Here is a 15,527-nt window from a genome sequence, read left to right on the forward strand (position 1 = left end):
CACACACACACACACACACACACACACACACACACACACACACACACTACATCCATGTGTAATAGTTACAGAAAGCGGGGGGGGGCAGGGGGAGAGATTTTTAATGGAGATGAGGCCATCTGTAGGTTTGGGTTCTGATAGAAGCCAGGGCCTCAGAGCCTTTAGCCAGTGGAGGGCGCTATCTTCAAGGTGTGCAGGCCCCATCCTGAGGGGCTGAGCTACCGCCAAGTCTAAACTGCACCTAGTATGTAATTCTGAACTGGGCGGGCTGGCTCTGCGTGGGCGGGTGGGTATGTGAGTGTGAAGCTCATTAAGGCAATATAGACACCACAGTCTCTGGGCCTAGGGCCAGCAGAGGGCACCCAAACAATTCCTCCGGAGCCGAATACACACTTGACCCCTGCACAAGGGAGTCTTTCAAACAGGTGTGAGTGGGGAGGACACAAGAGAAGAGCAGGGGTCAGGAAGAATGCAATGCCTGGGTCCCATTTCCTTTGTGCTGACTGATCAGGGTGAGTCTCTTGGCTAACTCAACCTTGATCTTTTTTTTTTTTTTCCCTCCCACCAGTGAGAGAATAGTTATCCTGGGGAGCCTCTTAGGTCTGCCTGGGACTTCTAGAACTCAGCAAAGATGCGAACCGGGAAACACAATTCTCTTATTCTCTGACAGTCTGTAGAGAGCAGAGAGAAGAGAGGATAACTGGTTCCTTATGTTCCCACAAAACCACTGAAAGCAAGAGGTCCAGAATGGTTCCCTCTGTCACCTATTTTCCATTTCTCTTCTTTGTCCCCTCAATTTGCCCCTGTGCAGCAGCCAGCTCCTGTCACCATCTCTCTTTCAGAGGACTCCTGATGGATTTGACTCAGTGCCGCTGAAGACATCTTCAGGAGGCCCAGATATGGACCTGTGAGAGGCGCCCACCCTGCCTCGCCTGCCTCCTCACCTGGGCACATCACCCTGCAGGCCTGTGGCAGTGTAGGTGCCGGCTTCCTGTGCTCCCTACTTCTGGGAATCTCTTCATTGTGGCCTTATCAGAAGTTTGGATTTCAGACCCTTGTTTTTTACAGAGTACCCAAACCCTTCTCTCCGCTTGCCTCAAACCTACCAAATATACCCACACTTCATGTATTGTTTTCTTGCTTGTATCTTGTTTCCTAAAGGAGTATACCCACTGGAGCCATGCCCTCATAGGCCCATAATTCTGATTTGAGTGAAAATAGTTATTTTTTTAAGAACAGAATTGACTTCTGGCCTCCTGTTTGAAAGCAGATGCAGCTGGGGGTTTTCCTGCTTAGATAAAAGGCCTCCAGCTCATGATGTCTTTAGGAACAGGCTGGGTGAGGGAAGGATGGAGACTGATGGACAGTCTTTACAGTAGCCTGGAATCATTTCTCCTGGGTAATGAGTGTGAATAGGGAGCAGAGGACAGTCTGAGGGCAAAGTGAGTGTAGCCTGTGTAAGAAGAAAACTGATGGAGTTTTTTCTTTTTCATTCTATCTTATAACCAGGCACTTCATTTCTTCCTCTCTCTCTTTTTTTTTAAGATTTATTTTATATATATGAATGCTCTGTTTTCATGCACATCAGAATAGAGAATCAGATTCCATTACAGATGGTTGTGAGCCACCATGTGGTTGTTGGGAATTGAACTCAGGACCTCTGGAAGAACAGCCAGAGCTCTTAACTGGTGAGCCAGCTCTCCAGCCCACATTTCTTTCTTTTAAGTGATAATTCTTCTCACTAAAGGCAAAAGAAGTTTTTATCAAGAACTTGTTCAAAGTCTTCATGGATCTATTCCCCACAATTATTTCTGTTAAATGCTAGAAAGAACCAGGTAAGTCCATCTATATTGGTTTTACCGGGAGATAGTAAACACTTGCAAGCCAGGAAACCCCCATCTGTGAGCACCTCATTCCTCAAGACCTAGAGCATCATGGGACAGGGCTTCTTACTTGGAAAGAACACAGGGCTTTAAAAGGGCAGTACTAGACTCCACTATGGCATGGAGCAGCTATGGTCATATCTGCTTCTGACTTTAACTTATCTGCTATGTCAGGCAGATAAGTTAATCATCAGGGAGGGAGAGGAGGCCTCCCTCTCTGCACCCAACCTGGACACCCGTCAGCCCCAAGCCTCTGTCCTATTCTCATTTCATTTGTACACTAAGCATTGAAAAGACTCCTGGCCTCCATTTCTGGTAACACCCCACGAAAGGCAGACTAGGTACTGACCCACAAGCAGAGTGGGTTTCCTTTCCCCCTCTTCTCCATTTCACTTCAGCTAAAACTGATGAAAAACCAGAGAAAATTTTCCAGTTAACCTTTTCTTCCTACTACTGGGAATTCTACGTCTTGCATTCCATGCCAGAATAGCCATCTCTTGGTGGAGTCCCAGTTGCCCATGGTCTACACCTGTGTCCTTTCCCTAGTGACAGGTGGTTGGTATAGAACAGAGAGGCATTTCTGAGTGGTTTGTTGGCCACAAAGTGGCTTGCTCATCTGATTAGCCATGGCTGCCCTGGTCATCGTTTCTGAGAGTCAGAAAGAAGTGATGCTTTGCCATGACTTCTGGCCATCAAAGGTGCCAATGATAGCTAGATAAACCCAGAAGGTTCTCTTTGGGCATCCATGTTGTCCGTGACTCTCAGGACCTTGACCATGCTAGAATATTCTTGAGCGGGTAGGTACATCCAGGCCATGAGCTCACAGACAGTATCCTGCAGCCTCTTGGGGTTCTGCTTCGAATGGATTAACTGCTTTCTGTGTTGAAGACCACAGGAGATGCTTTAAACTGTTCTAGAAGTGGGGAAAAGTTCATCTCTATGGACTTCTTTATTCTGGCAGCCTGGAATTGAGTGCTCCTCCCCCAAGCATCCTCAGACAGCACTGATTCGATGTTGGTGTTTTTAGGATCTCTCTCCTACTCCTTACTGGTATGATTCCAAAAGGAAGAGTCTCCTGTTTTTTCTCTAGCAGTTCAGCAACTTCAGTAGCTCTACTAATATACAATTCATGTACAATCCATAAGTCACCCTTTCAAAGCATACAATTCGGTGACTTTGGGGCTATCAATTTTAGTTTCTGAGCTGAAGATAAAACCCAGGCTCTCTCACATGCTAGGCAAGGTGTTCTTGGGCTACATCACTGACCACGGACATTCAGTTTGGAACAGACACAGTAGGTCTGCAAGGGAGAAAGGCTTTAGTCCTTGAGCGAGGACTGTGGTAGTTTGTGCAAGCTTTAGGGCCAGAGAGTTGGCTCAGGAGACAGTGTTTAAACTCCATTTGAGTATCCAGAGTCCTGGATACATAATTTCATCCTGTAGTCATCACCTGTATGTGGCTGGGAAGACAGATGAAGATTATGGTATATCTAAGGACCAGGGAATTCCTTTTGCCATCAAAAAATTTTCTTTTGGTCTGACTCTATATTAAAGATAACACTGATTATATTTGTACGACAGAAGCTTTGTAAAAGATTTTTCAGCTTTGTGAAATCATATTTGTGTCTCATCAAGACGGATTGGATTTCCTTTTTATTCTGTATCAAGCATTTATAGTTTGTTAGGGATGGGCGTTGCATGTCCTTTTTTTTTTTTTTTTTTCCAAAATAAAAACATATCTTTCGAGCTATCTTTCTTGAATGATGGAGGTGGGTGGCTGGATGAGTGGGAAGTGGTATCTTCAAAGCCTAAGAAAAGAAGAGCAGAGACAGGAGCATAGACTTCAGAACAAGAACAGAAAGTCCTTAGCTAGCATCCATTGAAGAACTAATGCGTGGCACCTCATTCTATATAATAATAACCAAGCATTAAGTGATAGCAAGATTGGGTGAGGCCAAAAAGATCTCACAAGTAAGACATAGCCTGGTTAGGTCCCTTCTCCCAGGCAGGCTTCACAACATTCCCATAAACACAAGCGAATTTAGCTGCTTCTAGTAGGAAGTGGATTATTGCAGACTGGATGTGGAGAAAATTCTAGAGGACATTAAGGACCTACCATTTCCCAGGGCTTTATTCAGTACCCTCTTTTACTCTAGTTGAGTACACTTGGCACCCCGGGAGAATTGTACCCACGAAATGAGCTTAGGTTGTCACAGTAACTTTTTTTGTTTGCTTGTTTGTTTTTGTTTGGTTTTTTTTCGAGACAGAGTTTCTCCATGTAGCCTTGGCTGACCTGGACTGGCTTTGTAGACCAGGCCAGCCTTGAACTCACAGAAATTAAATATTGCCTGCCTCTGCCTCCCCGAGTGCTGGTACAGGCGTGCTCCTCTGCACCCAGCCTCATTTTTATGTGCATTGATGTTTTTCCTGCCTGCGTGTCTGTACTATGGTGCCAGATCCCCTGGAACCAGAGTTACATACAGCTGAGAGCTGCCATATAGGTGCTGGGAATTGAACCCAGGTCCTCTGGAAGAGCAGCCAGTGCTCTCACCTTCTGAGCCATCTCTCTAGCCCCTGCCACAGGCTTTTGAGTCCAAATATCACAAAGCACTAATATTCTACATCAGTATTTGGGGGACTATTTAGTGTCCAACAAGTTTTCCTCCTCCAGCCCCTCCCATTTCTCTGTCATTTGAGCCTTTTAGATCCTCTTCCTCCTTGGTCTCCTTTTCATTTTTTGCTTTGTTTGGTTTGGTGGTTTGTTTGGGTTTTGAGACATGGTTAGCCTAGGCTGGCCTCAAACTCATGGCAACCCTGTTTCAGCTTCCCAAGTGCTGAGACTATAGGCATGAATAACCATGTCTGACTATGGGTTTTAGTGTGTGTGTGTACAGATCTGTCATCTGTGTTGTGTGTGTTTTAAATTCTTATTAATTCTTATGTGTACTGGTGTTTAGTCTGCATGTATGTTTGTGCATCACAAGTGTGTCTGAAACCTGAAGTGGCCAGAAGAAGGTGTCAGATCTCCTCGGACTGGAGTTTCAAGCTAACACGTGGGTGCTGAGAATTAAATCCAGCTCCTCTGGAAGAACAGCCAAAGCTTTTACCTGCAAAGCCATTGCTCCAGCCCCATTGTTATTTTTTGTTATAAAATAAAAAGGACATTTATTCATCAACAATCGTACATTTTAGAATTATAACAAACTGTGAAAGAAAAAGCAAGTTTTTCAGTGTTTCAAATTCCCCGAAAGTTATGCTTTGAGATTCAGGAACACTAAATCAATATTTCCAGGAATTCTTAGCAATTTCAAAACTATGATTATTTTAAACATACTTCTAACAGTCTTCATACTGTATTATTTGGGTAACTAGAACTTGTGTTTAAAGATAGAAATCCTCTAAGTTTATTAGTGTCACAAAGAACGACAGCCTTGATGTTTTGGGTTGGGGTCTCATGTTGTCCATGTTAGGCCTGAACTATACAATTCTGAGAATGACCTTAACCCCTGATCCTTGTGCTTTCCATTTCTAGAGTGTGGGTCAGGTGAATTCCCTGACAGGCAGACAAGGAGAGGGGCCAGGACTAGACAATAAAGATGCTGAACTTCCAAGGTGGCTGGCTGCTTCTTCACCCACCTGATTTAAGACCAAAGCCTGGCAGCTTAAAGATAAAGGCCTGAGGGGCTTTCTGTCTGTGGACCAGTCTGACAAGTTCAGGGCCTGACCATGATGTGATTACTCCAAACTCCTGGACATGTTTCCTTGTCTTTGTTCAAATTGACCAACCATAAACTGGGAGAGGAAGACCTTCTCAAAGATCCTTAACCCTACCCTGACCCTATGCTTCCCTCCCAGCCACTCACCCCTCCACCCCCACCCCAAAAAGAGACCCAGTTTTGGCTTCTCCCTGCTTTACAGAGAGTCTTTTTTCCCTTGTGTGCCTTGCTGGGTAGTAAAAGTCTTTGTTTTGTTTTTGTTTTTCAAGACAGGGTTTCTCTGTGTAGCTCTGGCTCTCCTGGAACTCTGTCTCTGTAGACCTTGCTGGCCTCAAACTCACAGAGACCCACCTGCCTCTGCCTCCCCAACGCTGGGATTAAAGGTGTGTTCCGCTACGCCCAGGAAGAGTCATTTTTTTTTTTTTAACCAGGTGATTCTGTTTGTTGTTTGAGATTTGCCAAGCTGCTCTTACCCATTGTGCTTGAGATTTTTCCTGCTTTTCAGTTCTTTAACTGGCATAGAAAAGACCCCCTGCACAGTAACAATGGGGTGTGTGTGTTCATTTGTCATGGTGCACCTGGGGAGGTTAAAGGACAATTTGCAGGAGGAGCTTTGCACCTGTGGGAGTTAGAGGACAATTTCCACTCTGTGGGTGCCTGGGATTGAACTCAGGTCATCAGACTTAACCTGATGACCAGGCAGGCCTTTAACCACTTAAGCCATCTTGCTGGGTTGCTTGTTTCATCTTGTTGAGACAGGGTCTCAGGATGCAGCCCCATGTTAATCCTGAACTTGCCATACAGCCCAAGCCTCAGATTTGAGATTCTTCTGCCCCTGCTCCCTGAGTGCTGGAATTGCAGGCACCCTCCGCTTTCGTGGGTCCATGTCCTTCTAACTCTGATGGCTGTTAGAAATCTTTCTAACTCTCTGTGGCTTCCTGTCAGGCAGGACAAGCTGGTTGTATATGACCCACTTCTGTTTTGACCGAGTGATACTGTTCTTGAACTTGGGACCCCAGCTTTTGTCCCAGCTCAGGTTACTCAGGTCTGGCCATCCCCAGTAGGCCAACTTAAAAAGCCAAATTAAAAGTGAAAAACAGCCTAGTCATGCTGGTTTATGCCTTTAAATCCCAGGGGCATGGGCAGAATCTCTGAGTTTGAGGCCAGGCTGGTCTACAGATCAAGTTCCAGGATAGACAGGGCTACACAGAGAAACCTTGTCTTAAAAAAAAAAAAAAAAAAAAAAAAAAAAAAAAGCAAACAAGTAAAAGTGAAAAGCAGAGCTGGCATGGTGGTGCATGTCTTAAATCCCAGCCCTCTGGAGGCAGAAGCAGATATCTGTAAGATCGAGGTCAGCCTGGCCTACAAAGGAGTTCCAGGACAGCCAGAGTGAGACCCTGTCTCAAATAAAGTGGGAAGCACAAAAAGATTGCCAATGTGACCACACTGGAGAGAGGGACAAAGGGAGCCAGTGAACTCTCCGAGTTGTCCTTAGGGTCTTAATGTGAGATCTATGTTTAAATAGAGGGGCAAGGAAAGGAATGGCCCACACCTCGGGCCTCAGTCTTAGCTTCAAGGTATTCTGTCAAGTTGTTAGAACCGTGTGAAATCTCCAGAAGATTTCCCCTCTCCTTCTCACAGTGTGAGATTCCTGGGAAAATTCCTATTTCTTTGGGATTGAGAGACACAAGTGTCTATAATATCTTCATTTCCATTAGACTGGTTGCAATTAAATATCTTGAATATCACTCCTGCTTGTAGGATAAAGTGAAACTGCTAAGAAGTAGGCAAGGAAACACATAGCAGTCTGTTAAGCCTGGACTAGGAGCGTTGATGGAGCTGCCTCAGTTCTCAGAAAAGCCTAGAGGCAGGCTTGTCCTCATTGCAACAGAGGAAGAAACTGCATTAATCGCCTGCCCAGTCCCCAGCAACAACTGCCCTCCACCCATCACTCCTTTCTTCCTTTCCTCTTAATGGATCTCACACAGCCTTCAAAGTCACCAAATTTGAAAGGTTTTGTCTCCCCCATGGACATGCAACAGCCAAGCTATATCACAGCCACACAATGATGCTGCTGTTAGCTTCCCTAAACATAAAATAAGACCTCAAAACAAAAACCACAGACAGACCAAGCCTGATATCAGACAGGGTACGGTAGAATTATGCAGACAATTTTAAAGATTTTCCCAGTCACTGACAGAGAATCCAGGGAAGAAGATAACATGACTTCGTCTAAACCGTTGTTGTTATTGTTTTGAGGCAGGTTTTCTGTGGAGCCTGGAGTTTTCCTAGAACTCACTCTGTAGACCAGGCTGTCCTTGAACTCTAAGATCTACCTGCCTCTGCCACCCAAGTGCTGGGAGGAGACAAGCACCACCACTACCTGGATTACAACTTTGTTTATACTTTTAAGAAGACATTTAAAGGCGGACCCTACAGCTCAGTTGATAGAGTACTTGTCTAACATACTAGAAGCCCTAGGTTCAACTCCCAGTACCATAAAACTAGATGTAGTCAGCCAGGCACAGTGGTGCACGCCTGTAATCCCAGCACTCAGTGAGGCAGAAGCAGGCTGACCCCTGTGAGTTTGAGGCCAGCCTGGTCTACAAAGTGAGTCCAGGTCAGCTGAGGCTACACAGAGAAACTCTGTCTTGAAAAACAGAAAAAACAAAAGCAACAACAAAACTGTAGTCATTCACACCTGACATCTGTAGAAAGACAGAGGCAGGAGGACCAAAAATTTATGGTCAATCTCTGTTACACAGTAAATTCAAGGCCAACCAAGGCTACATGAGACTGTTTCTCTCTGTGTCTCTGACACTCTGTCTCTCTGGCTGTCTCTTTCTCTCTCTGTCTCTCTCTCACACACATACACTGCCTTCAGTTGCTAAGTTTAGTGGCTCAAGTGTGTAATTCCACTACTTGAGAGGCCAAGGCCATCAGTTCAAAGCCAACCTGAGCTAAAGAGTGAAACTCCTTCTCAATTTGAAACATAATTTCTTCCTGTTGCTAAAGCAAATTCCATGAAGTTAAATCTAAGCTGAAAGCAGGAGGGTCCTGAGTGAGTTCCTGGAGCCCTTGATAAAATAATGAGACCCCTCCCCAAACAACAGTAGAATAAAAACTGGCTGTGATGGGACATATCTGTAATCCCAGCACTTGGGAGATTGAGAGACTTCTATGAGTTGGAGGCCAACCTGGGTTACAGAGTGAGATTGTCTTAAAACCACAACCAAAAAATAAAACAAGAGCGGCACAGGAGGAGAAGGAGGAGGGATGGAGGGATTGGGAGGAGGTAAGGGAGGGAGCTACAGCTGAGATATAAAGTGAATAAATTGTAGTAAAAACAAACAAAAAAAACAACAAAAAACAAACAAACAAAAAAACCTAAAAAAAAAATATGGTGACTCATGGCTGTAATCCCAGCATTCAGAAGGCTAGGAATAGAGGCTGACATGAATTCATAGACATCATGTTCCAGGCCAGTGTAGGCGATGAGGTGAGACCCTGTTCAAATATATATGCTATGTGTGGATATATATCATATATATTTGAATGTATATTTGTAATTTAAAAACTCACAATCTCTCAAGGATAACCTGGTCTAAAGAGTGAGTTCCAGGACAGCCAGGGCTAACACAGAGAAACCCTGTTAAAAAAAAAAAAAAAGCACCTCACAATCCCACATGTCTTTTTACATGGCGCAGTGTGACAGGAATACTGACTCGGCACTCCAGTTCTCTCAGAGGGAGAGGCGGGCTCGGCTCTCTCCCTGCAGGTCTGGCAGCTTTCCTTGACCCACGAGAGCTCGACATTCCCTTGTAGCCACCATGGAGGACGGCAGCACTCTGTTGCTGGGTCTCTCTGATAGAAGCGAACGGGAAGCCCAGAACTGGAATGACTCTGGAAGCAGCACAATAAAAACTAACACGGGGGCCCGGTGAGTGCACCTGCAGAGGCAGGTGGATCTGTGTGAGACTGAGGCCAAACTGGTCTACGGTGGTTCCAGGATGACCAGGGCTACATAGAGAGACCTCATCTCACAAACAAACAAACAAACAAACAAACAAACCAGCATGTGGGCTGGAGAGATGGTCTTGATGGGTAAGGACACGTACTGCTTCATCAAAGGACCATAATTTGGATGCTAGCACCTTCAAGTACCTCACAAACATGTGCGACTCCAGCTTTAGGCCATCCAATACCCAATCCTGGCCACAGTGGAGTGTGCCACACGTACCTTAAAAAATAAAACCCAAATGTCTTGGGAAACCAGAAGGGTGTCTGACCAGTGTGGGAAACAGGAGAGATGGCGCTGGGAGGGCTTCCCCGGAGAAGGAAAAGTTAGTTGGGGCAAAGAAGGGAAGAGAATTCCAGGTGAAAACAGCTTGTGTGAAGAAGGCTCCGAGGCAAGGAGGGAGAGCAAGAGCATGCTCTTGGGTAGGGAGAGAGGAGGGAACATTTCCAGAAGGTAAACATCCCAGAAGCTGGTAGGCAGCAGTACAGTGAGTGCTGTTTTTTGTTTTTTGGTTTTTTTTTGGATGACTCCCCCGCCCCCCAGGGCAGCATGTGTTCTAGCAGGAAAGTGACAGGATTGGGCATGCCTGTCAAACACAGAAACCTCACTCTAGATCCAGGAAAGAAAGAGGAACACAAAGCCAAGAGAAGCCTCAGAGTAGCCTGGTTGAGGGCTCTTAAACCCTCGAGTCCTCAGAGACAGCACCCAAAATGTAGCAATAATAATAATAATAGTAATAGGGCTAATAGAAATTACTGTAAGGGAGTTATGGCTTCACACCACTACTCTGGAACTAAGTCTTATTTATTTGCTTATTTTGTTATTTTTGAGACAGAATCTCGCTATGTGGACTAGCTTACATACTCATTGTATGGACCAGGCTAGCTCTAACAAGCAACCTAAGCATTATGGGAGACTGGGCTACCACATTTGTTTCTACTCACAATTACTCACTGTGTCCACACTGGTTATTTCCTGCTGACTAGAATTCTTTGGGCAGCCGTACGCATCTGGTTAACTAAGTAAAGAACAATGAACTGTTGTTTACTTTTAAATCACATCAGCTTGGTGCAGTGATGCACAGTTGCAGTCCCATCTACTGGGGGGCAGAACTCCTGAGTTCTGTTAGCCTTTCAGGTGGGCAGGAGTGGACAGGGACAAACTCCCAGAACAGTGCCCCTTCAAAGTTCTCCCTTCACTCCCAGAAAGCACTCTCTTTTTGGTTATTCTGTTTGTTCTTATTTCTGCTATTTGTGTTCACCGTTTTAACTTTTAAAAAGAATTTTATGTACACTGTGTTTTGCCTGCATGTGTCTGTGTGGGGGTGTCAGATCCCCAAGAACTAGAGTGGCAGACAGTTGTGAGCTGCCATGTGGGTGCTGGGAATTGAACCCAGGTCCTCTGGAAGAACAGCCAGTGCTCTTAACCACCGAGCCACCTCTCCAACGTACCATTTTAACTTTTGGACACGCATTCCGTGGCGTTCAGCTAAGCATGCCCAGTTATATGTGCCTCATGTTTTCCCTTCTTGAACTGTGACTTCGCACCAACCATGCTGAGGAATGCATTCTTTAAGCCAGTGGTTCTCAACCTTCCTGATGCTTCGACCCTTTCATAGAGTTCCTCATGTCGTGGGGACCCCCCCCCCAACCATGAAACTATTTTGTTGATATTTCACAACTGTAATATTGCCACTGTTATGAATTGTGATGCAAACATCTGACAGGATATCTGACATGAGAGCCCTGTGGGGCTTTCGTTCGTCCCATAGGGTGAGCACTGAGTGAGGGCAAGGTGAGTACAGTCGAGCATATCTGTAATCTCCATGCTTGGGAGACCAGAGAGCCAGGAGTTTACGGTCATCCTCAGCTACATCATGAGTTTGAACGTCTATCCTCAAAACAAACAAACAAACAAGCAAACAAACACCAGTTTGAACGGGGAGCAGCAGTCACTGGCCTGATTCCACACCGTTGTCTCTGGCCCTGTTTTTGTCACTTTAGCCTTTTTCCCTCCTGAGTTTCTTCTGAAGTTAACTTGGGTTCCAGGAGTTACAGAAGTGATTGATAAACATCTTTATGATGAACAGCCAAAACTACTTCCAAACAGTAGCAGAACGAACGTTACATTGCTACAGAGCAGACCCCCACCCCCACTCAGTGATCGCCCTCAAAGATAAGGCTGCCCGGTAAAGCAGAGCCAGACTGTTCTGTCCTGGAGCACCTGGTGGAACCAGAACGGAGATAATGACCAGTCACGCTATGGTCTTGACCAAGACTATCTGCTCTAACTCTGTCCTCTCTACAGACCCCAAGGATCCTTTTTTTCCCTTTTCTAGAAAAATCTCAAATGTCTCCCCTCTGTCTTTTTCAGTGCTGCAATCTAAACCAGAGCCTTGGGTATATGAGGCAAGAAATTTTTTTTTTTCTTTTGAGGACAAGGTTTCTCTGTGTAGCCTTGGCTATCCTGGATTCACTTTGTAGACCAGGATGGCCTCGAACTCACAGAGATCCACCTGCCTCTGCCTCCCTGAGCGTTTGGATTACAGGAGTGTGTCACTGTGCCCAGCTGTAAGGCAAGGATTTCACAGATGAGCCATGTCCCTGTTCCTACTAGTCTTGGAGATAGACTTGGAGATCACTAGACCCCTTTTCTGTTCTTTTCAAAGTGATCATGTTGATTAAAACCCTCCATTTTCTGTCCTTTGTGACTGGTGTCCCTTTGGTGTACTGGGATGGTTGCCTCGTCTCTTGGGACTCGTGAAGCCTTGGCTTAGTGACATGAGCCCTCTCTGCTCCTAAAGGGGCTTTCTCTCTGCGTCTGGACAGGCTTCCCACACAGATCAGCAGGCTGCCCCTAGGACACGAAGATATTGCTTTTGGCAGCAACTGCCAGGGCTATTCTTACCAATCTTCCTATCTTTTATTGCGGCTTTTTGTTTGTTTGTTTGACTGTGCACTTACCAAGATGTGAACCCACTGTGTTTAGTTACAGTCACAGTCTTAGGATAGCTTCAGAAACGGTGGGACTTGAGAAGGGAAGGAAGGGAGGGAGAGAAGGAAGAAGGGAGGGGAAAAGGAAAGAAGAAAGGAAATGAAGGGGGAAGAGAAGAAAGGAAAAGAAAAGTAAGAGGGAAAGAAAAAAGAGATAGCTAGCTCCCCTTTGGCACTAAAAATCCTGGTTCTAAACTAAAAAATGGACTGTGCTATTATGTTACCCGTTATACTTTATCAGGTAGCACCAGTATTTTAATCTTAGTATGATTTTTAAATTATGTCTGCTTGTTGGGGGGGTGCAACATGGGAGTCAGTTCTTTTCTTCCAACTTGTGGGTTCCAGGGATTAAACTCAAGTCTTTAAGATTCAAAGCACCTTTACCTGCTGAGCCATCTCACTAGCCAGTCCTAGCGCAAGCTTTTTTATGTTCTTTTTAAAAAAATCTTTTTGTTTTTTGTTTTCGAAACAGGGTTTGTCTGTAGACTTGGCTGTCCTGGACTCACTTTGTAGACCATGCTGGCCTCGAACTCACAGAGATCCACCTGCCTCTGGCTCCCTGAGTGCTGGGATTACAGGGATATGCCACCACACCCAGCTGCACAAACTTTTTAAATAAATGTATTTGTTCATTTATTTTTCTTTTTCTTAAAAAACAATCTAGAATTACTCAGGAAGCCTTATTTTGTAAGATCCCATTGTAATGCCTGGTTCACATGACCCCTCGGAGATCACCAGGAGACAACTCGATGCAATAGAAAGAGAGCTTTATTAAGAGAGTAATCGAACTCGGGACCCAAGTCTCACTGACACAGCAGTAGAGAAGTGGGACCTCGACCTCTGAGTGAGCAGCATTTTTAAAAGGAAAGTCTGTGAGCAGGGGGTTTCCATGACAGCAAGCGGGGGGGGGGGTCCATGTCTTGACGTTACAGGATTAGGTAAAAGTTAGAGGGGCGAGATGACCTTCTCTGAGACATAGTTGCCCAAGGCATATGCTTCTCTGAGGCACAATGGCCATTCTTCTAAACTATATCTGAAACACTGGGGAGAATTTTCCCACCCCATTCCCAACCGATTCTCATTGATTATTGCCAGGGAGACTGTCTCTATTTTCTATAAAGTATTTATTCTGTGATACTTTCTGGAGGCTGTTGCTAGGGGAGTTAACTTTGTTTTCTGCCAGGTGCACATTTTGTGATATTTCCTGGTACCTAAATTCAGCTCCCAGTCAAGATGGCTCTTTATTTCAAAAATGGAGTTATACCCAGGCTAACTATACCCAGGCTAACTTAAACTCTTCACCATGTGGGTGCTAGGAATTGAATCTGAATTCTCTGGATGAGAAGTCAGTACTCCTAACCACTGAGCCATCTTTCCAGCCCAAAGAAAGGTATTTATAAATTAATGATAAAACTAATTGTAAAACATGCCTAAGGAAAATTTTTTCTTTCTTTCTTTTTTTGAGGCTAGAATTTCAAAGTAATCTCTGAAATTACACTGATAGTTTCCATAAAAAAATTGGCCTATGATCCCATTACTCTGGGAGGCAGAGGCAGGTGGATCTCTGTGAGTTTGAGGCCAGCCTGATCTACAAAGCAAGTCCAGGACAGCCAGGGGCTTCACAGAGAAATCTTGTCTCAAAGGAAAAAAGAAAAAAGGATTGGCCAGAGACACTCCTCCATCCCCATCTCGCTAAAGTACCTGTCACAGCTATAATGCTTTAGATTACACAGATCTTGCCCTCACACGGTTTCAATGACCTTAATATTTTGAAGAGTCTTCATGTTTCTGCAAAGACTGCAGCTATATCCTTAACATTTATTCTTATAAATTTTTTTCAATTGATTTTTATTTTCTACCATTCTGGCTGCTAGATATTTGGACAAACGTATAGGAAGAGATACAAGAAGGTTAGAGTAGGTTTTTCGGGGTTTTGTTTGCTTCTTTGTTTTGCTGTTGCTATTTTTCTTTTTCAAGACAGGGTTTTTCTCTTAGCTGTTCTAAACTCACTTTGTAGACCAGGCTGGCCTGGAACTCACAGAGAGCAGCCTGCCTCTGCCTCCCAGAGTACTGGGATTAAAGGCCTGTGCCACCATGCCTGGCTTAGTTTTGCTTTTTTTAGTTAACTGTCAATTAATGTTTTCTACTATACATGAGTGATAGGATGGGTGTGTGTGTTTTGTTTGTTTGTTTGTTTTTGAGACAGGTTCTTACTCTACAGCTCTGGCTAGCCTAGAATTTGACTTGCAGACTAGACTGGTCTTGACTGTACAGAGATCTGCTTTCCTCTGCCTCTGGTGTGATAAAAGATGTATATTACTAAGCCCGACTGAGTGAGTCTAGGATAGCCAAGGCTACACAGAGAAACCCTGTCTCAAAAAAAGGGCAACAGGAATGTGTAGGTGGCACACTCCTTTGATCCCAGCACTGTTTGAGGCCAGCCTGGTCTACACAATGAGTTACAAAACAGCCAAAACTATTTTGGGAGCTCCTGTCCCAACAAACAAAACAAAAGAGTACCATGAATATGTTTATAGAATAGGTTGGCAAGGCTCAAATTAAGTAAATGTAGAAAAGTACCCAGCCAGGCTGGAGGCATGGCTCAGAGGTTAAGAACACTGGCTGCTCTTCCAAAGGCCCCAAGTTCAATTCCCAGCAACTATAGGGTGGCTCACAACCATCTATAATGTGATCTGGTGCCTTCTTCTGGCGTGCAAGCACACATGCAGGCAGAATACTGTATAACTAACTAACTAACTAACTAACTAACTAACTAACTAACTAACTAACTAACTAAATAAATCTATCTTAAAAAAAAGTGCCCAGGCAGTACTTAAATATAAGCTACTACTTCTTGTAAAGATCAGCTGGACCGCAGTGAGGGGCATTATGAGAAGAGAGGTGTGCTCATCCCATGA

At 44.7% G+C, this 15,527-nt stretch overlaps 1 protein-coding gene across 2 annotated transcripts in view; it reads left to right on the top strand.

Annotated features, from left to right (window-relative positions):
- Elapor1 (endosome-lysosome associated apoptosis and autophagy regulator 1) overlaps window positions 1-3,600 on the top strand; it is a gene marked incomplete at its 5' end in the record, with an annotated part of 32,520 nt that extends 28,920 nt beyond the window's left edge. Inside the window, 1 exon segment of one of the 2 annotated variants that reach the window (XM_055619209.1) lies at window positions 843-3,600. In XM_055619209.1, coding sequence (XP_055475184.1) covers window positions 843-911 — 69 coding nt within the window. 2 annotated transcript variants of the gene reach the window in all.
- Window positions 3,601-15,527: the final 11,927 nt, after the last annotated feature.

The sequence above is a fragment of the Psammomys obesus genome, unplaced genomic scaffold (genome assembly GCF_907164565.1).
Source record: "Psammomys obesus unplaced genomic scaffold, mPsaObe1.curated_primary_1811, whole genome shotgun sequence".
In the NCBI taxonomy this organism is placed as follows: Eukaryota; Metazoa; Chordata; class Mammalia; order Rodentia; family Muridae; genus Psammomys; species Psammomys obesus.